The sequence below is a fragment of the Engystomops pustulosus genome, chromosome 8 (genome assembly GCF_040894005.1).
Source record: "Engystomops pustulosus chromosome 8, aEngPut4.maternal, whole genome shotgun sequence".
NCBI classification, from domain to species: Eukaryota; Metazoa; Chordata; class Amphibia; order Anura; family Leptodactylidae; genus Engystomops; species Engystomops pustulosus.
Genome location: NC_092418.1, coordinates 14900692 through 14927855, shown reverse-complemented (window position 1 = coordinate 14927855; position 27164 = coordinate 14900692). Strand labels below are relative to the sequence as shown.

General features: G+C 45.5%; 1 protein-coding gene across 1 annotated transcript; it reads right to left on the bottom strand.

Annotated features, from left to right (window-relative positions):
• PGAP6 (post-GPI attachment to proteins 6) lies at positions 1-25399 on the bottom strand. The gene is made up of 13 exons (XM_072119818.1): positions 25164-25399; positions 20904-21081; positions 20612-20819; positions 20305-20438; positions 19206-19468; positions 18772-19091; positions 18224-18317; positions 17291-17414; positions 4421-4557; positions 3712-3890; positions 2834-2980; positions 2629-2745; positions 1-1305 (listed from the first exon to the last, which is right to left on the bottom strand). The coding sequence occupies exons 1-13, from the start codon at positions 25234-25236 to the stop codon at positions 1009-1011; spliced, it is 2271 nt and encodes a 756-aa protein (XP_071975919.1). The 5' UTR covers positions 25237-25399; the 3' UTR covers positions 1-1008.
• Positions 25400-27164: the final 1765 nt, after the last annotated feature.

Here is a 27164-nt window from a genome sequence, read left to right as displayed (position 1 = left end):
TTTGAAAATTATATAATTTTAATTTCTACGGTGACATCGGTGACAGGAGAAGCAGCTAGTTTCCCCTTCCCTACTTTAACAGACATTGAATTTTAAAGGGATTTTCCAGGTCAACCCTTTAAATGACCTTTCCATACCCACAGATGTCTCTACATAACACAAGTCTGGCCCCGCCCTGTTCATATTAAAGGGACAACACAACCCCATATTAATAACTTATTTAGCCTGGAAACCCCCTTTAAACTGCAGGCTACAGAGCAGAACTTAATGACCCTAAAGATTTTTTTTTTACTGTGGCCCCAGTGGCCCCTACTAAACTTTTATCCCACAAATCTTCATATTTGAAACATTTGTTTAAGTTAAGGAAGGGGGCAAAAAGTCCCTGCCATATAAATCAATGGCCACCAATCAAAACGCCCCTAAGAAAGAAGACGGAGACAATGTCCCGCCCCCTAATTACCATACTAATTATTGCTTTCCACCTTCAAGGCGGATTCCCGGTCACATGTCATGCGATTCCATAGTGATTGTTCACACATTCGTTGAAGATATAATATATATAGTTAAGGCATGGAGTCATGCGGCAGACAAAAAGAAAAAATCCCAAACATTTTTGAAAAAATATTTTTGGTTCTAAAAATTGCATTTGCTGCAGTGCAACTTGAATCATTGAGTCATGAAGGAGGCGATGGAAACAACAACAAGAGAAAGAAAAAAAAAATGACAGGGCCGGTCGACTGAAAAATTCCCCGGAGACTTCTAGCACCAATGGAATTCTTCAAACGATCTGGAAAAATCGGAACTTTTTGCAGCGTGAATCCCTCATGGAGGTAAATAATAAATAGATGGCTGATTTTTCAGTTCGCGGCCGTTTCCCCGATATCGTACAAATTAAATAAAAAATATTAGTAAAAATTCCCTGTTCTTCTACAATGAGAGTGAATACAGTGCGAAAGCACCAAAATGTAAAGTGGCGGCTCCGGGATTTCTCTCCCCCGGATGGAAGGATCATGTGACCACGTACAGCTCCTCGCGGTCTTCTTGGCAGATTTTATACCCGCAGTCAATCAGATGAGACCACTCCCACGATTTCTTACTTCTTTCGCGGGGCGGTAGGAGAAATGCTACGCTGGCGGCCACCATGACGTGCCACAGGCTGTGAGTGTAGTAGTAGTTGGCGTTGGTTTCTGCGAAGACGTAAACGGAAATGGCGGTCAAAGCCAAGGCTACTCCGGGTAGCAGGAAAAAGACCCAGCGCTGCCAGCTGGGAGGGTAACATCGACGACGTCTCACTCCCCTTGTTGTCTGAAAAAGAACATTTTGAATTTTTTTAGAAAAAAAATGTTTAAAAATGCAAATCCATACAGTAGTTCAAACCATAAAACCTGCCAAAACGAAATATCCCTCCTCCTATACCAAGTAAGAGCTATAAGGGGCACATGATGGCCCTAGAATACATATATTTTTTTAAAAGATAATTTTTTTCTAAATTATAAACCTTTCAAAAGCGCAACATTAAATTATGTTATTAACAAAAATCCAGCATTTCACAGCTAACGTCCAACCTGTCCATCAGTCCTGGTGTACACAATTTTGGTTGCCCATGGATATGACCGGAAATCTTTTGACTATGGTCAGATTCTTCTCATGAATAGCTTCTCTTGTCTACAGTGCTCTCTGCCTCCTGCACCCCCCCCCCCCTGCATCACAAGACCAGCAGACACAGGCACTTCCTGCTGGCCAGCAGCAGTGTGCAGAGACTTACTCCACAAGCTACACATAAGATCAGATAAGATAACAGATAAGGTCTTTATCCAGGGGAGGGAGGCATATAGCAGAGCTGACTGTGTGTTTTAACTCTAGGCAAGTTAGCAGAGCTGAGAGAGTCATTGTGTGTTTCTCCATCTCATGGATCTCGTCATCTCTGATCTGTCTCATCTCAACCCTGTACCCTGATAATCTAAGCACATTGTCAGCACACAGCATCTCACAGCACTCGAGGGATCATGAAGTTTCTGAATTAGAGAGTCCCTGCACACACTCTGAAATATTACACTGACCATTAGTGATAGGAGCTAAAACAGCAATAAAACTGTAAAGTAAGATGTTAACAATTAACTTTATTGTGTAAACATCACTAGGGGATTAATATTTGAGAAATTTCTTTCATGGCAAATCAAGCTGGAATCAATGATAGGGTGTTATGTCATGTGACATGTCATGTGACCCGCTTCACTTGCACTGATTGGCTAAAGAGGAACATGGATGGGAGTAGCATTCACATGACTCTCCTCCCATCACCTGACGTACACTCGGAGAAAATACTCGAGGGAGGAGCGTTCCGAGCCCGGACCAAAGTTGTCGTCAGAGGCGCAGGTGAAACGCGTCTCCCTCGATTATTTTAATAGCTTGTTTTTGTAGACACCCATCTTGTAATGCAACTTTTATATTTTTATGTTTTACTTTTTAAACTATAACGTGAAAGAGCGCCATTAAAGTTTTGTTGTGCTGAAGCATCGGTATATCGGACACTGTATCACGTCTGTAATTGGACATAACGTAACATTTTCTTCTGCCGGGAATAATTCTAAAAAAAAAAGTTTTTGTGGAGAACATAATGATATTTACCCAAGCGATCACCAGGAGTATTAAAGCAAACAGACAGGGGCCCAGCATGTTCCAGATCCCCCTGCGGTCCAGCTGCATGGACATTGCTATAACCAACGTCCCCAGCATGAAGAGGACCTGAGAGAGGAAGGAAAACATCAAAGATTAATATTACGGAATATATCTAGAAGGTTATCCATGGAGGACGTCAGGATTTGTCACTTACGTATTTGATGAATTTTCTGAGCCGGGCCATACACAGTATGGTGACCCAGATAGCAACGACAGAACCAAAGAAGTCACAGAACTGCAGGGTGTCATAGTCCATGATGCACATGACCGTCACCCCCGGCTGGTCACAGGCGTGATAGAACTGCAAGAGCAAAGGATGCTGGTAAATCGCTTGACAAAAATAAAGCTGGGAGAGCCGCGACCCACCAGGGAACTCTCGGGAGCGCCGCGACCCACCAGGGAACTCTCGGGAGCGCCGCCACCCACCAGGGAACCCTCGGGAGCGCCGCCACCCACCAGGGAACCCTCGGGAGCGCCGTCACCCACCAGGGAACCCTCGGGAGCGCCGTCACCCACCAGGGAACCCTCGGGAGCGCCGTCACCCACCAGGGAACCCTCGGGAGCGCCGTCACCCACCAGGGAACCCTCGGGAGCGCCGTCACCCACCAGGGAACCCTCGGGAGCGCCGTCACCCACCAGGGAACCCTCGGGAGCGCCGTCACCCACCAGGGAACCCTCGGGAGCGCCGTCACCCACCAGGGAACCCTCGGGAGCGCCGTCACCCACCAGGGAACCCTCGGGAGCGCCGTCACCCACCAGGGAACCCTCGGGAGCGCCGTCACCCACCAGGGAACCCTCGGGAGCGCCGTCACCCACCAGGGAACCCTCGGGAGCGCCGTCGCCCACCAGGGAACCCTCGGGAGCGCCGTCGCCCACCAGGGAACCCTCGGGAGCGCCGTCGCCCACCAGGGAACCCTCGGGAGCGCCGTCGCCCACCAGGGAACCCTCGGGAGCGCCGTCACCCACCAGGGAACCCTCAGGAGCAGCGTCAGCCATGAGAAAACCCAGAAAAACCATCCCCCATGTACTTACCGTTGAGAAAAACATAGTGTATGTGTACACAGCAGCCTCAACAAAATACAGATGATAAATAGCAACGAATATCGTGGGCACAAACATCAGATTGCTGAGGGTCAGGAGTAACGTGGCGGTTAGTTGCTGCCCCACTGACAGCGCGTTCCGGTCATCTGTGCAGCTCCAGCCGGCCCAGCCTGGCAGAGAAACATGAGAAATCAGATTGATGGGACTGCCCGAGGTATACAAGGACCCATAACCAGATGTGTACATGTTACACTCCATGCCCCAGCCTCTGTCTCCCCCTATTGGCCAGTATATACATAATGACTATCTATTAGTGATTTATCCTGGTACTTGTGGTTCTACAAGTGAGGACTGGAGACGTCAATGAGAACATAAGTAATTTGGGAACATTTGCTCTTTGATTTCATCCTCTGGCACATTCCGTACATTGTGTAATTTTAGAATGTAACATTTTCCAGCCTTTAGAGGTCACCATCGCCTTTAAGCTATAAAATCTGACGTAAACCTGCGGTGTAAAGGTCGGCCGTGTATAGCGTGCATATCTCAGGTAGGTGTCATGGCTGCGGGACAGGGAGTATACAGTGTGACAATCACACCAGTGCGAAGGAGGTGCATGCTGGGATAATTTATTTTTCTTTTTAAAGGCATCATTTTAAGGATTTTTAAGGTTTGGTTAATATTTAATGTTATCCCTTCCCACCTGCTTTGCAGCTGCAGGCAGCGTACAGGTATCCGTTCCTCCGCAGCAGCCTGCACTCCCCGTACGGTCCACAGTCCTCCAGGCAGGGGCTCAGGTAGGCCGTTACGATCACCCTGGACGTCTGCTGCTGACACGTGCTGAAAAAAAGGGAGATTCACATTGTATATGGAGACTTTAGCACAGACTGAGAAGTCACAGCTGCAGCCAGTCACCATTACCGAGCAGTCACTGCTGCAGCCAGTTACCATTACCGAGCAGTCACTGCTGCAGCTAGTTACCATTACCGAGCAGTCACAGCTGCAGCCAGTCACCATTACCGAGCAGTCACTGCTGCAGCCAGTTACCATTACCGAGCAGTCACTGCTGCAGCCAGTCACCATTACCGAGCAGTCACTGCTGCAGCCAGTTACCATTACCGAGCAGTCACTGCTGCAGCTAGTTACCATTACCGAGCAGTCACAGCTGCAGCCAGTCACCATTACCGAGCAGTCACTGCTGTACCGAGTCACCATTACCGAGCAGTCACTGCTGCAGCCAGTTACCATTACCGAGCAGTGACTGCTGCAGCCAGTTACCATTACCGAGCAGTCACAGCTGCAGCCAGTCACCATTACCGAGCAGTCACAGCTGCAGCCAGTCACCATTACCGAGCAGCCACAGCTGCAGCCAGTTACCATTACCGAGCAGTCACTGCTGCAGCTAGTTACCATTACCGAGCAGTCACTGCTGCACCCAGTCACCATTACCGAGCAGTCACTGCTGCAGCCAGTCACCATTACCGAGCAGTCACAGCTGTACCGAGTCACCATTACCGAGCAGTCACAGCCGCAGCCAGTTACCATTACCGAGCAGTCACAGCTGCAGCCAGTCACCATTACCGAGCAGCCACAGCTCCTTCCAGTTACCATTACCGAGCAGTCACAGCTCCTTCCAGTTACCATTACCGAGCAGTCACTGCTGCAGCCAGTCACCATTACCGAGCAGTCACAGCTGCAGCCAGTCACCATTACCGAGCAGTCACTGCTGTACCGAGTCACCATTACCGAGCAGTCACTGCTGCAGCCAGTTACCATTACCGAGCAGTGACTGCTGCAGCCAGTTACCATTACCGAGCAGTCACAGCTGCAGCCAGTCACCATTACCGAGCAGTCACAGCTGCAGCCAGTCACCATTACCGAGCAGCCACAGCTGCAGCCAGTTACCATTACCGAGCAGTCACTGCTGCAGCTAGTTACCATTACCGAGCAGTCACTGCTGCACCCAGTCACCATTACCGAGCAGTCACTGCTGCAGCCAGTCACCATTACCGAGCAGTCACAGCTGTACCGAGTCACCATTACCGAGCAGTCACAGCTGCAGCCAGTCACCATTACCGAGCAGTCACAGCTCCTTCCAGTTACCATTACCGAGCAGTCACTGCTGCAGCCAGTCACCATTACCGAGCAGTCACAGCTGCAGCCAGTTACCATTACCGAGCAGTCACAGCTCCTTCCAGTTACCATTACCGAGCAGTCACAGCTGCAGCCAGTTACCATTACCGAGCAGTCACAGCCGCAGCTAGTTACCATTACCGAGCAGTCACAGCTGCAGCCAGTCACCATTACCGAGCAGTCACTGCTCCTTCCAGTTACCATTACCGAGCAGCCACAGCTGCAGCCAGTTACCATTACCGAGCAGTCACAGCTCCTTCCAGTCACCATTACCGAGCAGTCACAGCTCCTTCCAGTCACCATTACCGAGCAGTCACAGCTGTACCGAGTCACCATTACCGAGCAGTCACTGCTGCAGCCAGTTACCATTACAAAGCAGTCACTGCTGCAGCTAGTTACCATTACCGAGCAGTCACTGCTGCAGCCAGTTACCATTACTGAGCAGTCACTGCTGCAGCTAGTTACCATTACCGAGCAGTCACTGCTGCAGCTAGTTACCATTACCGAGCAGTCACAGCTGCAGCCAATCACCATTACCGAACAGTCACAGCTGTACCGAGTCACCATTACCGAGCAGTCACTGCTGCAGCCAGTTACCATTACAAAGCAGTCACTGCTGCAGCTAGTTACCATTACCGAGCAGTCACTGCTGCAGCCAGTTACCATTACTGAGCAGTCACTGCTGCAGCTAGTTACCATTACCGAGCAGTCACTGCTGCAGCTAGTTACCATTACCGAGCAGTCACAGCTGCAGCCAATCACCATTACCGAACAGTCACAGCTGCAGCTAGTTACCATTACCGAGCAGTCACAGCTGCAGCTAGTTACCATTACAGAGCAGTCACTGCTGCAGCTAGTTACCATTACCGAGCAGTCACAGCTGCAGCCAATCACCATTACCGAACAGTCACAGCTGCAGCTAGTTACCATTACAGAGCAGTCACTGCTGCAGCTAGTTACCATTACAGAGCAGTCACTGCTGCAACTAGTTACCATTACAGAGCAGTCTCTGCTGCTGCCAGTTACCATTACGGAACAATCACAGCTGCAGCCAGTTACTATTACCGAGCAGTCACAGCTGTACCGAGTCACCATTACCGAGCAGTCACTGCTGCAGCCAGTTACCATTACAGAGCAGTCACTGCTGCAGCCAGTTACCATTACTGAGCAGTCACAGCTGCAGCCAGTTACCATTACTGAGCAGTCACAGCTGCAGCCAGTTACCATTACAAAGCAGCCACAGCTGCAGCCAGTTACCATTACCGAGCAGTCACAGCTGCAGCTAGTTACCATTACCGAGCAGTCACAGCTGCAGCTAGTTACCATTACAGAGCAGTCACTGCTGCAGCTAGTTACCATTACCGAGCAGTCACAGCTGCAGCCAATCACCATTACCGAACAGTCACAGCTGCAGCTAGTTACCATTACAGAGCAGTCACTGCTGCAGCTAGTTACCATTACAGAGCAGTCACTGCTGCAACTAGTTACCATTACAGAGCAGTCTCTGCTGCTGCCAGTTACCATTACGGAACAATCACAGCTGCAGCCAGTTACTATTACCGAGCAGTCACAGCTGTACCGAGTCACCATTACCGAGCAGTCACTGCTGCAGCCAGTTACCATTACAGAGCAGTCACTGCTGCAGCCAGTTACCATTACTGAGCAGTCACAGCTGCAGCCAGTTACCATTACTGAGCAGTCACAGCTGCAGCCAGTTACCATTACAAAGCAGCCACAGCTGCAGCCAGTTACCATTACCGAGCAGTCACAGCTGCAGCTAGTTACCATTACCGAGCAGTCACAGCTGCAGCTAGTTACCATTACAGAGCAGTCACTGCTGCAGCTAGTTACCATTACCGAGCAGTCACAGCTGCAGCCAATCACCATTACCGAACAGTCACAGCTGCAGCTAGTTACCATTACAGAGCAGTCACTGCTGCAGCTAGTTACCATTACAGAGCAGTCACTGCTGCAACTAGTTACCATTACAGAGCAGTCTCTGCTGCTGCCAGTTACCATTACGGAACAATCACAGCTGCAGCCAGTTACTATTACCGAGCAGTCACAGCTGTACCGAGTCACCATTACCGAGCAGTCACTGCTGCAGCCAGTTACCATTACAGAGCAGTCACTGCTGCAGCCAGTTACCATTACTGAGCAGTCACAGCTGCAGCCAGTTACCATTACTGAGCAGTCACTGCTGCAGCCAGTTACCATTACTGAGCAGCCACAGCTGCAGCCAGTTACCATTACCGAGCAGTCACAGCTGCAGCTAGTTACCATTACCGAGCAGTCACAGCTGCAGCTAGTTACCATTACAGAGCAGTCACTGCTGCAGCTAGTTACCATTACCGAGCAGTCACAGCTGCAGCCAATCACCATTACCGAACAGTCACAGCTGCAGCTAGTTACCATTACAGAGCAGTCACTGCTGCAGCTAGTTACCATTACAGAGCAGTCACTGCTGCAACTAGTTACCATTACAGAGCAGTCTCTGCTGCTGCCAGTTACCATTACGGAACAATCACAGCTGCAGCCAGTTACTATTACCGAGCAGTCACAGCTGTACCGAGTCACCATTACCGAGCAGTCACAGCTGTACCGAGTCACCATTACCGAGCAGTCACTGCTGCAGCCAGTTACCATTACAGAGCAGTCACTGCTGCAGCTAGTTACCATTACCGAGCAGTCACTGCTGCAGCCAGTTACCATTACAGAGCAGTCACTGCTGCAGCCAGTTACCATTACTGAGCAGTCACAGCTGCAGCCAGTTACCATTACTGAGCAGTCACAGCTGCAGCCAGTTACCATTACAAAGCAGCCACAGCTGCAGCCAGTTACCATTACCGAGCAGTCACAGCTGCAGCTAGTTACCATTACCGAGCAGTCACTGCTGCAGCCAGTTACCATTACAGAGCAGTCACTGCTGCAGCCAGTTACCATTACTGAGCAGTCACAGCTGCAGCCAGTTACCATTACTGAGCAGCCACAGCTGCAGCCAGTTACCATTACCGAGCAGTCACAGCTGCAGCCAGTTACCATTACCGAGCAGTCACAGCTGCAGCCAGTTACCATTACCGAGCAGTCACACCAGAGATACTCTTAAAGCTATTAACATGTGGGTACTGATATGGGAGAGCAGAATACTGACACATTGGGGGTCATTTACTAACGGCCCGATTCGCGTTTTCCCGACGTGTTACCCGAATATTTCCGATTTGCGCCGCTTGTACATGAATTGCCCCGGGTTTTTGGCGCACGCGATCGGATTGTGGCGCATCGGGGCCGGCATGCGCGCGACAGAAATCGGGGGGGTGTGGCCGAACGAAAACCCGACGTATTCGGAAAAACCGCCGCATTTAAAAACCGAAAATGTGTTGCTTGGGGAGCGCTCACCTTCACCTTCTATGGGATGGTGCATTCCGGGGCGTTAAGATTATTTTCGGCGCAGCAGCGCCACCTGGTGGACGGCGGAGGAACTACCATCTTAAATCCCAGCCGGACCCGAATCCTGTGCAGAGAACGCGCCGCTGGATCGCGAATGGGCCGGGTAAGTAAATGTGCCCCATTGCCTTTAAAACAACATGGACATTATTGTTATAAGGTTTAAAAAATGCTCCGAGGGAGACAATTGTTTACTGAGCGCAGGGTTGGCAGCACATTCCCAGCTCAACAACTCTGCAGGGAATACAATTGAAAGTTCTTTTCATAGTGCAGATAAACAAACAGCAATGTAATAATACCGCATAATACACCGACACGTCTTACGGGATCAAATAATATGTACACAATGAGGAACAACACAGGACAGTGTCAACAGCCCCATGGGGTAGGTATATAGGGTGAATAACGCCTGCACACTACAGAGGACTATAACTACTATAATACTGCCCCTATGTACAAGAATATAACTACTATAATACTGCCCACTATGTACAAGAATATAACTACTATAATACTGCCCCCTATGTACAAGAATATAACTACTATAATACAGCCCCCTATGTACAAGAATATAACTACTATAATACAGCCCCCTATGTACAGGAATATAACTACTATAATACTGCCCCCTATGTACAAGAATATAACTACTATAATACTGCCCCCTATGTACAAGAATATAACTACTATAATACTGGCCCCTATGTACAAGAATATACTGCCCCCTATGTACAAGAATATAACTACTATAATACTGCCCCTATGTACAAGAATATAACTACTATAATACTGCCCCCTAAGTACAAGAATATAACTACTATAATACTGTCCCCTATGTACAAGAATATAACTACTATAATACTGCCCCCTATGTACAAGAATATAACTACCATAATACTGCCCCCTATATACAGGAATATAACTACTATAATACTGCCCCCTATGCACAAGAATATAAGTACTATAATACTGCCCCCTATGTACAGGAATATAACTACTATAAAACTGCCCCCTATGCACAAGAATATAACTACTATAATACTGCCCCCTATGTACAGGAATATAACTGCTATAATACTGCCCCCTATGTACAAGAATATAACTACTATAATACTGCCCCCTATGTACAGGAATATAACTACTATAATACTACCCTGTGTACAAGAATATAACTACTATAATACTGCCCCCTATGTACAAGAATATAACTACTATAATACTGCCCCCTATGTACAAGAATACTACTATAATACTGCCCCCTATGTACAAGAATATAACTACTATAATACTGCCCCCTATGTACAAGAATATAACTACTATAATACTGCCCCCTGTGTACAAGAATATAACTACTATAATACTTCCCCCTATGTACAAGAATATAACTACTATAATACTGACCCATATGTACAGGAATATAACTACTATAATACTGCCCCCTATGTACAGGTATATAACTACTATAATACTGCCCCCTATGTACAAGAATATAACTACTATAATACTGCCCCCTATGTACAAGAATATAACTACTATAATACTGCCTCCTGTGTACAGGAATATAACTACTATAATACTGCCTCCTGTGTACAAGAATATAACTACTATAATACTGCCCCTATGTACAAGAATATAACTACTATAATACTGCCGCCTATGTACAGGAATATAACTACTATAATACTGCCCCCTATGTACAAGAATATAACTACTATAGTACTGCCCCCTATGTACAAGAATATAACTACTATAATACTGCCCCCTATGTACAAGAATATATCTACTATAATACTGCCCCTATGTACAAGAATATAACTACTATAATACTGCCCCCTATGTACAGGAATATAACTACTATAATACTGCCCCCTATGTACAAGAATATAACTACTATAATACTACCCTGTGTACAAGAATATAACTACTATAATACTGCCCCCTATGTACAAGAATATAACTACTATAATACTGCCCCCTATGTACAAGAATACTACTATAATACTGCCCCCTATGTACAAGAATACTACTATAATACTGCCCCCTATGTACAAGAATATAACTACTATAATACTGCCCCCTATGTACAAGAATATAACTACTATAATACTGCCCCCTATGTACAAGAATATAACTACTATAATACTGCCCCCTATGTACAAGAATATAACTACTATAATACTACCCTGTGTACAAGAATATAACTACTATAATACTGCCCCCTATGTACAAGAATATAACTACTATAATACTGCCCCCTATGTACAAGAATACTACTATAATACTGCCCCCTATGTACAAGAATACTACTATAATACTGCCCCCTATGTACAAGAATATAACTACTATAATACTGCCCCCTATGTACAAGAATATAACTACTATAATACTGCCCCCTATGTACAAGAATATAACTACTATAATACTGCCCCCTGTGTACAAGAATATAACTACTATAATACTTCCCCCTATGTACAAGAATATAACTACTATAATACTGACCCATATGTACAGGAATATAACTACTATAATACTGCCCCCTATGTACAGGTATATAACTACTATAATACTGCCCCCTATGTACAAGAATATAACTACTATAATACTGCCCCCTATGTACAAGAATATAACTACTATAATACTGCCTCCTGTGTACAGGAATATAACTACTATAATACTGCCTCCTGTGTACAAGAATATAACTACTATAATACTGCCCCTATGTACAAGAATATAACTACTATAATACTGCCCCTATGTACAAGAATATAACTACTATAATACTGCCGCCTATGTACAGGAATATAACTACTATAATACTGCCCCCTATGTACAAGAATATAACTACTATAGTACTGCCCCCTATGTACAAGAATATAACTACTATAATACTGCTCCCTATGTACAAGAATATATCTACTATAATACTGCCCCTATGTACAAGAATATAACTACTATAATACTGCCCCCTATGTACAGGAATATAACTACTATAATACTGCCCCCTATGTACAAGAATATAACTACTATAATACTGCCCCCTATGTACAAGAATATATCTACTATAATACTGCCCCTATGTACAAGAATATAACTACTATAATACTGCCCCCTATGTAAAGGAATATAACTACTATAATACTGCCCCCTATGTACAAGAATATAACTACTATAATACTGCCCCCTATGTACAAGAATATATCTACTATAATACTGCCCCTATGTACAAGAATATAACTACTATAATACTGCCCCCTATGTACAGGAATATAACTACTATAATACTGCCCCCTATGTACAAGAATATAACTACTATAATACTGCCCCCTTTGTACAAGAATATAACTACTATAATACTGCCCCCTATGTACAAGAATATAACTACTATAATACTGCCCCCTATGTACAAGAATATAACTACTATAATACTGCCCCCTATGTACAAGAATATAACTACTATATAACTGACCCATATGTACAGGAATATAACTACTATAATACTGCCCCCTATGTACAGGTATATAACTACTATAATACTGCCCCCTATGTACAAGAATATAACTACTATAATACTGCCCCCTATGTACAAGAATATAACTACTATAATACTGCCTCCTGTGTACAGGAATATAACTACTATAATACTGCCTCCTGTGTACAAGAATATAACTACTATAATACTGCCCCTATGTACAAGAATATAACTACTATAATACTGCCGCCTATGTACAGGAATATAACTACTATAATACTGCCCCCTATGTACAAGAATATAACTACTATAGTACTGCCCCCTATGTACAAGAATATAACTACTATAATACTGCCCCCTATGTACAAGAATATATCTACTATAATACTGCCCCTATGTACAAGAATATAACTACTATAATACTGCCCCCTATGTACAGGAATATAACTACTATAATACTGCCCCCTATGTACAAGAATATAACTACTATAATACTGCCCCCTATGTACAGGAATATAACTACTATAATACTACCCTGTGTACAAGAATATAACTACTATAATACTGCCCCCTATGTACAAGAATATAACTACTATAATACTGCCCCCTATGTACAAGAATATAACTACTATAATACTGCCCCCTATGTACAAGAATATAACTACTATAATACTGCCCCCTGTGTACAAGAATATAACTACTATAATACTTCCCCCTATGTACAAGAATATAACTACTATAATACTGACCCATATGTACAGGAATATAACTACTATAATACTGCCCCCTATGTACAGGTATATAACTACTATAATACTGCCCCCTATGTACAAGAATATAACTACAATAATACTGCCCCCTATGTACAAGAATATAACTACTATAATACTGCCTCCTGTGTACAGGAATATAACTACTATAATACTGCCTCCTGTGTACAGGAATATAACTACTATAATACTGCCTCCTGTGTACAAGAATATAACTACTATAATACTGCCCCTATGTACAAGAATATAACTACTATAATACTGCCGCCTATGTACAGGAATATAACTACTATAATACTGCCCCCTATGTACAAGAATATAACTACTATAATACTGCCCCCTATGTACAAGAATATAACTACTATAATACTGCCCACTATGTACAAGAATATATCTACTATAATACTGCCCCTATGTACAAGAATATAACTACTATAATACTGCCCCCTATGTACAGGAATATAACTACTATAATACTGCCCCCTATGTACAAGAATATAACTACTATAATACTGCCCCCTATGTACAGGAATATAACTACTATAATACTACCCTGTGTACAAGAATATAACTACTATAATACTGCCCCCTGTGTACAAGAATATAACTACTATAATACTTCCCCCTATGTACAAGAATATAACTACTATAATACTGACCCATATGTACAGGAATATAACTACTATAATACTGCCCCCTATGTACAGGTATATAACTACTATAATACTGCCCCCTATGTACAAGAATATAACTACTATAATACTGCCCCCTATGTACAAGAATATAACTACTATAATACTGCCTCCTGTGTACAGGAATATAACTACTATAATACTGCCTCCTGTGTACAAGAATATAACTACTATAATACTGCCCCTATGTACAAGAATATAACTACTATAATACTGCCGCCTATGTACAGGAATATAACTACTATAATACTGCCCCCTATGTACAAGAATATAACTACTATAGTACTGCCCCCTATGTACAAGAATATAACTACTATAATACTGCTCCCTATGTACAAGAATATATCTACTATAATACTGCCCCTATGTACAAGAATATAACTACTATAATACTGCCCCCTATGTACAGGAATATAACTACTATAATACTGCCCCCTATGTACAAGAATATAACTACTATAATACTGCCCCCTATGTACAAGAATATATCTACTATAATACTGCCCCTATGTACAAGAATATAACTACTATAATACTGCCCCCTATGTACAGGAATATAACTACTATAATACTGCCCCCTATGTACAAGAATATAACTACTATAATACTGCCCCCTATGTACAAGAATATATCTACTATAATACTGCCCCTATGTACAAGAATATAACTACTATAATACTGCCCCCTATGTACAGGAATATAACTACTATAATACTGCCCCCTATGTACAAGAATATAACTACTATAATACTGCCCCCTTTGTACAAGAATATAACTACTATAATACTGCCCCCTATGTACAAGAATATAACTACTATAATACTGCCCCCTATGTACAAGAATATAACTACTATAATACTGCCCCCTATGTACAAGAATATAACTACTATAATACTGACCCATATGTACAGGAATATAACTACTATAATACTGCCCCCTATGTACAGGAATATAACTACTATAATACTGCCCCCTATGTACAAGAATATAACTACTATAATACTGCCCCCTTTGTACAAGAATATAACTACTATAATACTGCCCCCTATGTACAAGAATATAACTACTATAATACTGCCCCCTATGTACAAGAATATAACTACTATAATACTGCCCCCTATGTACAAGAATATAACTACTATAATACTGCCCCCTATGTACAAGAATATAACTACTATAATACTGACCCATATGTACAGGAATATAACTACTATAATACTGCCCCCTATGTACAGGTATATAACTACTATAATACTGCCCCCTATGTACAAGAATATAACTACTATAATACTGCCCCCTATGTACAAGAATATAACTACTATAATACTGCCTCCTGTGTACAGGAATATAACTACTATAATACTGCCTCCTGTGTACAAGAATATAACTACTATAATACTGCCCCTATGTACAAGAATATAACTACTATAATACTGCCGCCTATGTACAGGAATATAACTACTATAATACTGCCCCCTATGTACAAGAATATAACTACTATAGTACTGCCCCCTATGTACAAGAATATAACTACTATAATACTGCCCCCTATGTACAAGAATATATCTACTATAATACTGCCCCTATGTACAAGAATATAACTACTATAATACTGCCCCCTATGTACAGGAATATAACTACTATAATACTGCCCCCTATGTACAAGAATATAACTACTATAATACTGCCCCCTATGTACAGGAATATAACTACTATAATACTACCCTGTGTACAAGAATATAACTACTATAATACTGCCCCCTATGTACAAGAATATAACTACTATAATACTGCCCCCTATGTACAAGAATACTACTATAATACTGCCCCCTATGTACAAGAATACTACTATAATACTGCCCCCTATGTACAAGAATATAACTACTATAATACTGCCCCCTATGTACACGAATATAACTACTATAATACTGCCCCCTGTGTACAAGAATATAACTACTATAATACTTCCCCCTATGTACAAGAATATAACTACTATAATACTGACCCATATGTACAGGAATATAACTACTATAATACTGCCCCCTATGTACAGGTATATAACTACTATAATACTGCCCCCTATGTACAAGAATATAACTACTATAATACTGCCCCCTATGTACAAGAATATAACTACTATAATACTGCCTCCTGTGTACAGGAATATAACTACTATAATACTGCCTCCTGTGTACAAGAATATAACTACTATAATACTGCCCCTATGTACAAGAATATAACTACTATAATACTGCCGCCTATGTACAGGAATATAACTACTATAATACTGCCCCCTATGTACAAGAATATAACTACTATAGTACTGCCCCCTATGTACAAGAATATAACTACTATAATACTGCCCCCTATGTACAAGAATATATCTACTATAATACTGCCCCTATGTACAAGAATATAACTACTATAATACTGCCCCCTATGTACAGGAATATAACTACTATAATACTGCCCCCTATGTACAAGAATATAACTACTATAATACTGCCCCCTATGTACAAGAATATATCTACTATAATACTGCCCCTATGTACAAGAATATAACTACTATAATACTGCCCCCTATGTACAGGAATATAACTACTATAATACTGCCCCCTATGTACAAGAATATAACTACTATAATACTGCCCCCTTTGTACAAGAATATAACTACTATAATACTGCCCCCTATGTACAAGAATATAACTACTATAATACTGCCCCCTATGTACAAGAATATAACTACTATAATACTGCCCCCTATGTACAAGAATATAACTACTATAATACTGCCCCCTATGTACAAGAATATAACTACTATAATACTGCCCCCTATACACAAGAATATAACTAATACTGCCCTCTATGTACAAGAATAGAACTACTATAATACTGCCCCCTATGTACAAGAATATAACTACTATAATACTGCCCCCTATGTACAGGAATATAACTACTATAATACTGCCCCCTATGTACAGGAATATAACTACTATAATACTGCCCCCTATGTACAGGAATATAACTACTTTAATACTGCCCCCCCCCCCCCCCCCAGTACTTACCTGTCATTATCTGGGCAGATGATTTGCATAGAGAGGTACCACCTATCAGTTACGGGGTAGGGGATGTTGTGAGTGCCACTTTTTGTTTCCTCAGACAGATTGAAGGAATATCCCTGTGAAAAAGCTGTAAAAGCAATGGAAAAGATGATAAATGATATGTTGGATGAGTAACCAATCATCACATCAGTGCCCCCTCTCCGTGAGGTAGCACCTAATAGTCATTCAAACTTAATACGTCTCATAGCTGATGGTTTGTTACAATTGTATCTGATCTAAACAATCCTCTTGTATGCTATTCAGCCTGAATGCCAAACTGATACATTGGGGCAGATTCACTTTCCCGGTCGCATCGCGATCCTGTGGTTCGTTGTCCGACGTGGATTCGTGTCCGGTGCGATTCACTAAGATCGTGCGTCAGAGTTCCTTCCTGTGTCGCTGCTGCGCCGAGGTCCGGCGGAGTTCACCTTCTTCTTCCTGGTGCACGTGAGTGCTTGATCTTGCGACACAAAACCTTTTTTAAATTCCGCAGTTTGTCCGAATCCGTCGGGTTGTCCGGCGGCCACGTCCCCGGATTTATGTCGCGTGCAACCCGATGCGCCAAAATCTGATCACAAGCGTCAAAATCCCGGGGCAATTCGGCGTAAAATGGAAATATTCGGGAACCCGACGAAAGTGCAGCGTTCGGACCCTTAGTAATTGAGCCCCATTGTAACAAACTCTCCGGACAGTGTGAGTACATGCCTGCAGTTTAATCCTGGAATATAAATCCATATATCACAGTCCTGCTGCTACTAACAACATATACAAAGGTCTGATTACACATCTCTCCTTTGAGAATACCCAACACTGGTTATAAGGTCACACCAACTGAGACATTCCCTTTAAGGGTGGTTGGATATTGCAGAAAGTGATAATTCATAGAGGTTAGATCACCTGTAGTGCAATTCTGTCTTAGGTCCAGGGATAGGACAGGAGCGGCTGGGCTCAGGCACGCCACCACCGTGCTGTTTAGGCTGGTCGCCCCTGTCTGAGAAGGTAAAAATTTATCATAATTAGGGTTTTATTCATTCTCCTTAACAGATGCCTTAAAAATACATAATTAAAGGTACACGACCCTCTTGAAAAAGTCCCCAAAAATTTGAACGGTAAGCCCCTCCCCTCTGTGAGTCATTCATAAGATCTGTGAGAGGTCACATGACACGGTCCAACAGCTCTGGAATCATGGAATCATCCTATTGTCAGATCCTATTGTCCGATCCTATTGTCCGATCCTATTGTCCGATCCTATTGTCAGATCCTATTGTCAGATCCTATTGTCAGATCCTATTGTCCGATCCTATTGTCCGATCCTATTGTCAGATCCTATTGTCCGATCCTATTGTCAGATCCTATTGTCTGAACAGGGACATTGACCTTCAGTGGTTCATCTAGGACACTACTCCTGAGAGGGGGTTCACACTAGGACCCCTATAAATATTCACCTTATTAAACTGTAAGGAGACCACCAGGATCCCACCACTGTCCATTTCTGAGTTCAGATCGAGAAGGACCACGATGGGGAGCTGGGCAACCACCGGCACCGAGGGGGTAGTGACAGGATGGAAGCGCACCGATACCACGTCCAGGTCCTCGCGGATTACCGGATACTTGCGCATGCAGGAGGCGGGACTCTCGCTGGGCAGCGGGGTGGTGGTCGGGGAGGGCTGCTGGCCGTCTCTTAACAAGGTGGAGTTATTGGAGGTGGAGAACATGTTCAGGAAGGACAGAAAGGTTCTGGATCCGACACTGCCCGGCTTACAGACTGTGAAAGGAGAAAGGGGAAAGCTGGGTGACCACCAGGGATATATATATAGAGCTCCACCCACTCACATACAAGACAATTAAAGGAACGTCACAAAACCCCTGAGGACAATACCTGAGACGTTGTAGAGCAGCTGGAAGGACACGCTGCTGTTCAGCCACTGCGGCTTCTCCACTAGGACATTCAGCCACTTCTCCCAGGGCGGAGACTGCAGGACCACCACACAGGACCCCCCCACGCTGCAGTTCACATGGTGGGCACTGGAGTCAGGACGGGTGACCGAGCCCACAGTCACCAGCAGGGGGCATCCACTGCCATTAGAGGAGCACTGCAGCAGCTGTATCTGCAGCTCCCGGGTGTATTCAGGGACAAAGAGTCTGAGGAGACAAATATACATCATCATGATGGCTGCGTACACAGAACGGGGGCAGCCAGCCAGTATCACACATGGGAAGCTTAGATACACATCTCAACAGATAGTATTGCACAGCATAGGATTAGATACAAAGGCTCAGCAGACAGTATCACACATGTTAGGATTGGATACACAGCTCAGAAGGCAGTATCACACAGGATAGGATTAGATACACAAATCAGCAGACTGTATCATACATGCTAGGATTACAAACACAGCTAAGCAGACAGTATCACACAGGATAGAATTAGATACATAGCTCAGTAGACAGTATCACATGGGATAGGATTAGATACACAGCTCAGCAGACAGTATCACACAGGATGGAATTAGATAGATACACAGCTCAGCAGACAGTATCACACAGGATAGGATTAGATACACAACTGAGCAGACAGTATCACACAGGATGGGATTAGATACACAGCTCAGCAGACAGTATCACACAGGATAGGATTATATACACAGCTCAGCAGACAGTATCACACAGGATAGGATTAGATACACAGCTCAGCAGACAGTATCACACAGGATAGGATTAGATACACAGCTGAGCAGACAGTATCACACAGGATAGGATTAGATACACAGCTCAGCAGACAGTATGACACAGGATAGGATTAGATACACAGCTCAGCAGACAGCATCACACAGGATGGGATTAGATACACAGCTGTGCAGACAGTATCACACATGATGGGATTGGATACACAGGCTCCCCTGAGATCTGAGCAAGCAATTGTCTCCACAGTTCTGCAATTGCCCTCATCCATCACACATTATCTTTAAGGTAATTACTTGTAGCGGACTGGGTTCTTTATCGACTCCAGAACCTGCTGCATGGGCACATTCGCTTGCAGAATTGGCACGTCCACTTCTCGAAGAACAAACAGTTCCGGCTGGAAGACGTAAGTACAGGATTTGGTGAGGCCCTAAAATGAAAGAGAAGGCACAGAATCACACTTGAGCTTGTAACAAACCCTCAGCTGTGAAATGTAATGATTTTTTTTAGCCCCGTTCTATAAATGGCAACATCCCACTCCACTGCCATCAAGCAGAGATCTTAAAATGGAGAACTCATACCCAAAGCACAGGCGGCACTCACCTGAATCTCAATTTTTTCAGTGTCTTTGGGTAGATGCGCGGCTACAAACCAGTCCCCCGGGGTGGGATTACTGACGTTTAGGTATAAGTTGCTTTGCATAGTATTTCGAAACCTCATTGTCTGAGTGAAGGAGAAAGGGACGCTGGTATTTGGGGCAAAGCTGTAGCCCAAGGGGTTAACCACCGGAGGGGCTCCGTAACGAAAGTGTCTGGAAAACACAAAAAAATATCTAGGTAAGGGGGGATCCGAATTATAAGACAAATCTAGAGCCTCCCGGACCAGAGGGACTTACACTGTGATCTCCACGTCCTCGCAGCCGTCTCCTTTACCTCGCGAGGCCTGGAGGAGCCACCGGAGCAGGACGGCGTCATCAGGCACCTGAAACTGGAAGAGTCGCACGTTGCCGTACCAGTTGAAGAAGGACAGGCGCTGAGGACTCTGCGAGAACATCTCCGACACATAGGAGAGATCTGGAGAGACAGAGAAAAATATAACATTACAAAAATAGCGGCGCCACCTAGTGGTTAAACTACAGTGAACTGCGGTGAAAAATGTGGCAACATTAAAACAAGTCTTCCCTCAGACATGACGATTAATACCGTATTTTTCAGACTATAAGGCACACAAAAAATCTTTTGATTTTCTAAGAAATCAAAGGTGCGCCTTATAATCCAGTGCACCTTATATATGAACCGTACTTACAGACAACACACCTTGAACTGTGCACACGTCTGCCACCTGCAGGTCATTCATCCTTATAATCAGGTGCACCTTATATATGAACCTAGACATTTTAGCAGCCATTTATTGATGGTGCGCCTTATAATCCGGTGCACCTTATAGTCTGAAAAATATGGTAAATGAAGCTTACTCTGAGCTTAGCCTTCATCATGGCCGCCTTGCCTATAAGTAGAATATCCCTAAGAAATATCCTTGTGGCTTTTCATTTCCAGTGTTTCTGGGAAAGCTGGGTGATGTTCCCTGTGTAAGGATGACTGGACTCAGGTTCAGAGGGTTTGGTGCCCTATGCTATACAGCTACATTACTAGATCACCTTGGCATACAGGATTTGAGTAAAGATGGGTGACGTCGGAGGAAGATATAACAGCCATGGGTATACAGTACTCATCTCTCCAAGGAAAAAAAACCATGAGAGAATGGGCAGGGTATATAGCAGGAAATGTCCTACAATATACACGTTAAACACGGTTTCTATTAAATTTAACCAAGGCCCAAGAGAGAGAGTCCTATGAAGTGTTAGGCCTGTAGTATCTCCACGGAGACCTTGTGCGTCTCAGGCTGCGGCCTGCTTTTGAACAGCGTGTTAAATTTGTGAAATACAAACAATATGTCGGCCATTTTTAATGTTTTGGTCATCGTACAAGCAACCGGATTCGAGTTCCTGTCCTGTCCTGAAGCAAAATTACAGTATGGCCGACATATGTCTATATTTCACAGACTAATCAGACTGAGGCCTGAGGCTTCACTTATAACATGTCAGATGTGGTGTTGCCATGGATGATTCTGTGTGGATCTAAATTAACTACAGGCCTTACCAACAAATATACTAAAAAATATCTATAATATTATAAGCTATAAACAGCAGACATGATTACTGAGGGACATGGCACACTAGAGATGGTCAGAGAAAGCTTTAAAGGCAGCCATTTTTTAATTTAAAGCAGACAAAGCTGTGTAATTACAGGATCTAATGATTAATATTTTACAAGAAGTTATTGCAATGGAAGCTCTGCGGGCAGGGAATGGCGGCTGAGTCAGGGGAGAAGAAGCTGTAGGACGGGTTTGTTTTGGAGCGGGGGCGATGACAAAAGTCGTATTTATCTGTGGGAACCCGATGAGCAGCGATCAGGCTCCGATTTCACTATCTGTCAACGTACTGGGCCCTTCACATATGAAAGATCCCTGGAAATAGTCTATGTCCAACTAATAAGACAGGATCCAACATGGCCGTCAGTGTATATAAACTATTTAAAGTTCTAGGCCCAATGCCTCACGCTGTACTACTACCGACAGGTTCTGGAAGGATATACAGATATTAATGTGAACAGGGATTTAACGCCACGTAACAATGAGAAAGGGACAAGTCAGGATCTTTTAGGAGGTTCGCTTTGAATATAGTAAATTATCTCTACATCTTGGTCCGCGCCCTTGGCATAGGGCACAGCGAATGTACCAAGGTCTCTATAAAGATGCCTTATCAGCCGGTATACCTGCAGATAGCATAGTGAGTGTGTTTACATAGTCAGGCGATTAACCCTGACTGCGCCAAGGCCGCTGCGCCACAGGGAGTCAGTCAGGTGTGGCGCCTGCCTGTCCTTACATGTGGCGGCGAATTTTTCTCATGCGAGGCCCTAAAACGTCAGGAAAAACAGGTTACGCATCACACTAGGCTTCATGTACTGATTAGTCAAAATTACACGAACTGCCGAAAAAAATGACAAAAACCCTGCATTTCTGAAAAATGGCCGCCATTTTGTACGAATGGGTATTGATCTCCTACATTTACTTCACCGGCTGAGAATGTCGCCCACCACCTCTCCATCATTCTGTACATCAACCCGCATGACCCTGCTGTGCGTCACTTAGGTGTCACTGATAAAACAATGGCGGGCGGGGGAGACAGTCAGTAACAGATACTCAATTCATTCTGCGAGAGGAAAAAAAAACAGGTTTCCGGCGGATTCCTGCTTATTTACAAAGACAATAAAAAAATTCCACAAAGTACAAGGCCAGCCACACAAACACGGATTTAAAGGGATAGCCCACCATAAGGCAGGTGTCAGCCATGTAAAACGAATGGGGGAGGTTTCTGTATATTTACCCAAAAGGTTTGATTGTTCTATGGCGAGATAATCAGAAGTGTCACGTTGACAACCCAGAGTCCACATTTTAGCTGATCTTCCCCTTTAAAATTTTAAAAAGTCTCATGCGTCAAATGATACTGATGCCCGAATGATGTACAAAGCCACAGCAATTTAAAAGCTATAAGTTAATACTCATTGGTTGGTACATATATCAGTACTATAAATTAAAGGGACGACTGCACCATGTAAAGGGACAGTCAATTCTGGACAATCAAAGGTCCTATAACTTCTAAATATACATGACTGACAAAGAAGGGGGAACTCCTGCCTTGAACTCTGACCTCAGTAGTTAAGGTCGACATGATGGAAAATCCCTTTAAGAAGTTTTCTTTAACTGGGTTGCACCAGATGTCAGTATTAAAGTCGTATTCACATCTCATTAACTGGCTGTGGTCTCAGCATCCAGACAACAAATAAAAGTTTCGCAAAACTGATTTCTATACCTTATTAACCCATTACAACCAAAGAGATTCCAGCTCTTACTACTATGAGGCCATTTTGTGGATGAAAGCAGCAACCTGATTGGTTGTTAGAGCATCTATGTTACACAACTGAATCACCTAAGGGTATATTAGATTCTAGAAAAGATGTCATAGGAGTTACAGCGATGTAGGAACAGGGTTGCCTGGGGTCACAGGGGTCATGAGTCAAAAGGGATTTACGGTTAAACTGACATGTCCTGGTTGCGACACATCCGTCTTATAATACACTCCTTGTGACAGAGACATTGGGAAACACAACTAATGTGTACACTCACCTATCACACAGTCCAGGGACTTTACTGCTAACTGATACAGCGGGTATCGGTGCCAGGGCACGTGGCAAAGCAAATACACCAGAAAGATGGGGTAAATAGAGACGCTTTCCCTTTAAGAGCTCTGCCTGGCACAGCTGGTGACTGCAGGGCACAGATAATTACAGAAATGTACAGTAATCAACAGATGAAGTGGAGTATAAACAACGCCCCGGGGCAACAGCGCCACAGACGGGCACACGAGAGCGAACAGCGGTGCAAAGGGAGGACGACTGTGCCCATGGGCAATGAGGAATTGGGCACAGATGCCCCCAGTCTAATGTTGGGCTAATGGCACTGCCCTGTCACAGCAGCGGGCACTAGGGATGGCCAATGACACGCCATCAGCTTCCATACACAGACACTGAGTGCCACCTGTGCCAATTCTGAGAAAGCTGGGTGCCCATATTATTGTGTAAGCCTTCCCCCAAACTTTGAAACAACTCAAATTGTTTATTTTCACCCATAGCTGCCAGGTTGGTGAGGGCACAGAGAGCTAGGAGCGGGCAGATGTGGGGGCATGGGATGACTACTATAATAGGGAGGGGGTACTTATCCTAAATGCAGGGGGTGTAAGGGGTCATGGGTCACAATCTGACATTATTATTTATACCAAGTCATGCAGAAGTCGGCATGTTTAACCCCTTCAGGACCAGAGAGTTGTTGCCAGGTTGGAGAGGGGGCATAATGCGGTTAGGGTATGTACTTACCACCAGGGTGGGGGCAGATGATTATTACACTGTGTTATGTTGTGGGGAGGGGGTGCACAGGATGGGGGTCATGGGAGGGCTATGAACTTACACATCATAGGACCTGGACACAGGTAGTTGCTGATGAGGGGGGCCGGTATGTGCTGGGTCAGTTGTGTACTTACCCTGAGAGGAGCTGGTAGCCGGGGGGCATAGCACCCCCAGAGAGAGGAGCAGCAGCAGGACAGGGGTCTCCATGGCGGATCAGCTCAGCAGGCAGCCCCCCTCCTCTCCTTCCTCCTGGGCTCCACACATGTCCAGACACGCAGATCAGGCCGCACAGCGCTGAGGATCCGGTACAATGTCCCGGCTGCTCGTCACCGGGGAGGACAGGGGCCTGGAGGAGGCGGGGTTACACCGGGGGGGGGGGGGGGCGGCGCCGATACAATGTTACAATCGTGTATCATTAGACAGCTCTGAAGAGACCACGCCCATAAACACTGGGTATACCGCCCACTAATGACCCCGAGCCCCTCCCTCTGCAGGAAGTCATCAGATCCCATCTGTCCTGACCCCCGGCTCCCAGCATCATCCCCCTGCCGGTCCTGACCCCCGGCTCCCAGCATCATCCCCCTGCCGGTCCTGACTCCCGGCTCCCAGCATCATCACCCTGCCGGTCCTGATTCCCGGCTCCCAGCATCATCACCCTGCCGGTCCTGACCCCCGGCTCCCAGCATCATCCCCCTGCCGGTCCTGACTCCCGGCTCCCAGCATCATCACCCTGCCGGTCCTGACCCCCGGCTCCCAGCATCATCACCCTGCCAGTCCTGACTCCCGGCTCCCAGCATCATCACCCTGCCGGTCCTGACTCCCGGCTCCCAGCATCATCACCCTGCCGGTCCTGACTCCCGGCTCCCAGCATCATCACCCTTCCGGTCCTGATCCCCTGCTCCCAGCATCATCACCCTTCCGGTCCTAACTCCCGGCTCCCAGCATCATCACCCTGCCGGTCCTGACCCCCGGCTCCCAGCATCATCATCCTGCCGGTCCCAACTCCCGGCTCCCAGCATCATCATCCTGCCGGTCCCAACTCCCGGCTCCCAGCATCATCACCCTGCCGGTCCTAACTCCCGGCTCCCAGCATCATCACCCTGCCGGTCCTAACTCCCGGCTCCCAGCATCATCACCCTGCCGGTCCTAACTCCCGGCTCCCAGCATCATCACCCTTCCGGTCCTAACTCCCGGCTCCCAGCATCATCACCCTGCCGGTCCTAACTCCCGGCTCCCAGCATCATCACCCTTCCGGTCCTAACTCCCGGCTCCCAGCATCATCACCCTTCCGGTCCTAACTCCCGGCTCCCAGCATCATCACCCTGCCGGTCCTGACTCCCGTCTCCCAGCATCATCACCCTGCCGGTCATGACCCCCGGCTCCCAGCATCATCACCCTGCCGGTCCTAACTCCCGGCTCCCAGCATCATCACCCTTCCGGTCCTAACTCCCGGCTCCCAGCATCATCACCCTTCCGGTCCTAACTCCCGGCTCCCAGCATCATCACCCTGCCGGTCCTGACTCCCGTCTCCCAGCATCATCACCCTTCCGGTCCTAACTCCCGGCTCCCAGCATCATCACCCTGCCGGTCCTAACTCCCGGCTCCCAGCATCATCACCCTTCCGGTCCTAACTCCCGGCTCCCAGCATCATCACCCTGCCGGTCCTAACTCCCGGCTCCCAGCATCATCACCCTGCCGGTCCTAACTCCCGGCTCCCAGCATCATCACCCTTCCGGTCCTAACTCCCGGCTCCCAGCATCATCACCCTTCCGGTCCTAACTCCCGGCTCCCAGCATCATCACCCTGCCGGTCCTGACTCCCGTCTCCCAGCATCATCACCCTGCCGGTCATGACCCCCGGCTCCCAGCATCATCACCCTGCCGGTCCTGACTCCCGGCTCCCAGCATCATCACCCTGCCGGTCCTGATCCCCTGCTCCCAGCATCATCACCCTGCCGGTCCTGATCCCCTGCTCCCAGCATCATCACCCTGCCGGTCCTGACCCCCGGCTCCCAGCATCATCACCCTGCCGGTCCTTACTCCCGTCTCCCAGCATCATCACCCTGCCGGTCATGACCCCCGGCTCCCAGCATCATCACCCTGCCGGTCCTGACTCCCGTCTCCCAGCATCATCAC

Excerpts from the sequence above, each read along its gene's own strand:
- PGAP6 (XM_072119818.1), bottom strand. The coding sequence starts at position 25,236 with ATGGAGACCCCTGTCCTGCTGCTGCTCCTCTCTCTGGGGGTGCTATGC. Across the intron at positions 17,415-18,223 it reads AAGACAGAATTGCACTACAG|CTTTTTCACAGGGATATTCC; the intron begins GTGATCTAACCT and ends TTGCTTTTACAG. Across the intron at positions 1,306-2,628 it reads TACTCCTGGTGATCGCTTGG|ACAACAAGGGGAGTGAGACG; the intron begins GTAAATATCATT and ends GTTCTTTTTCAG.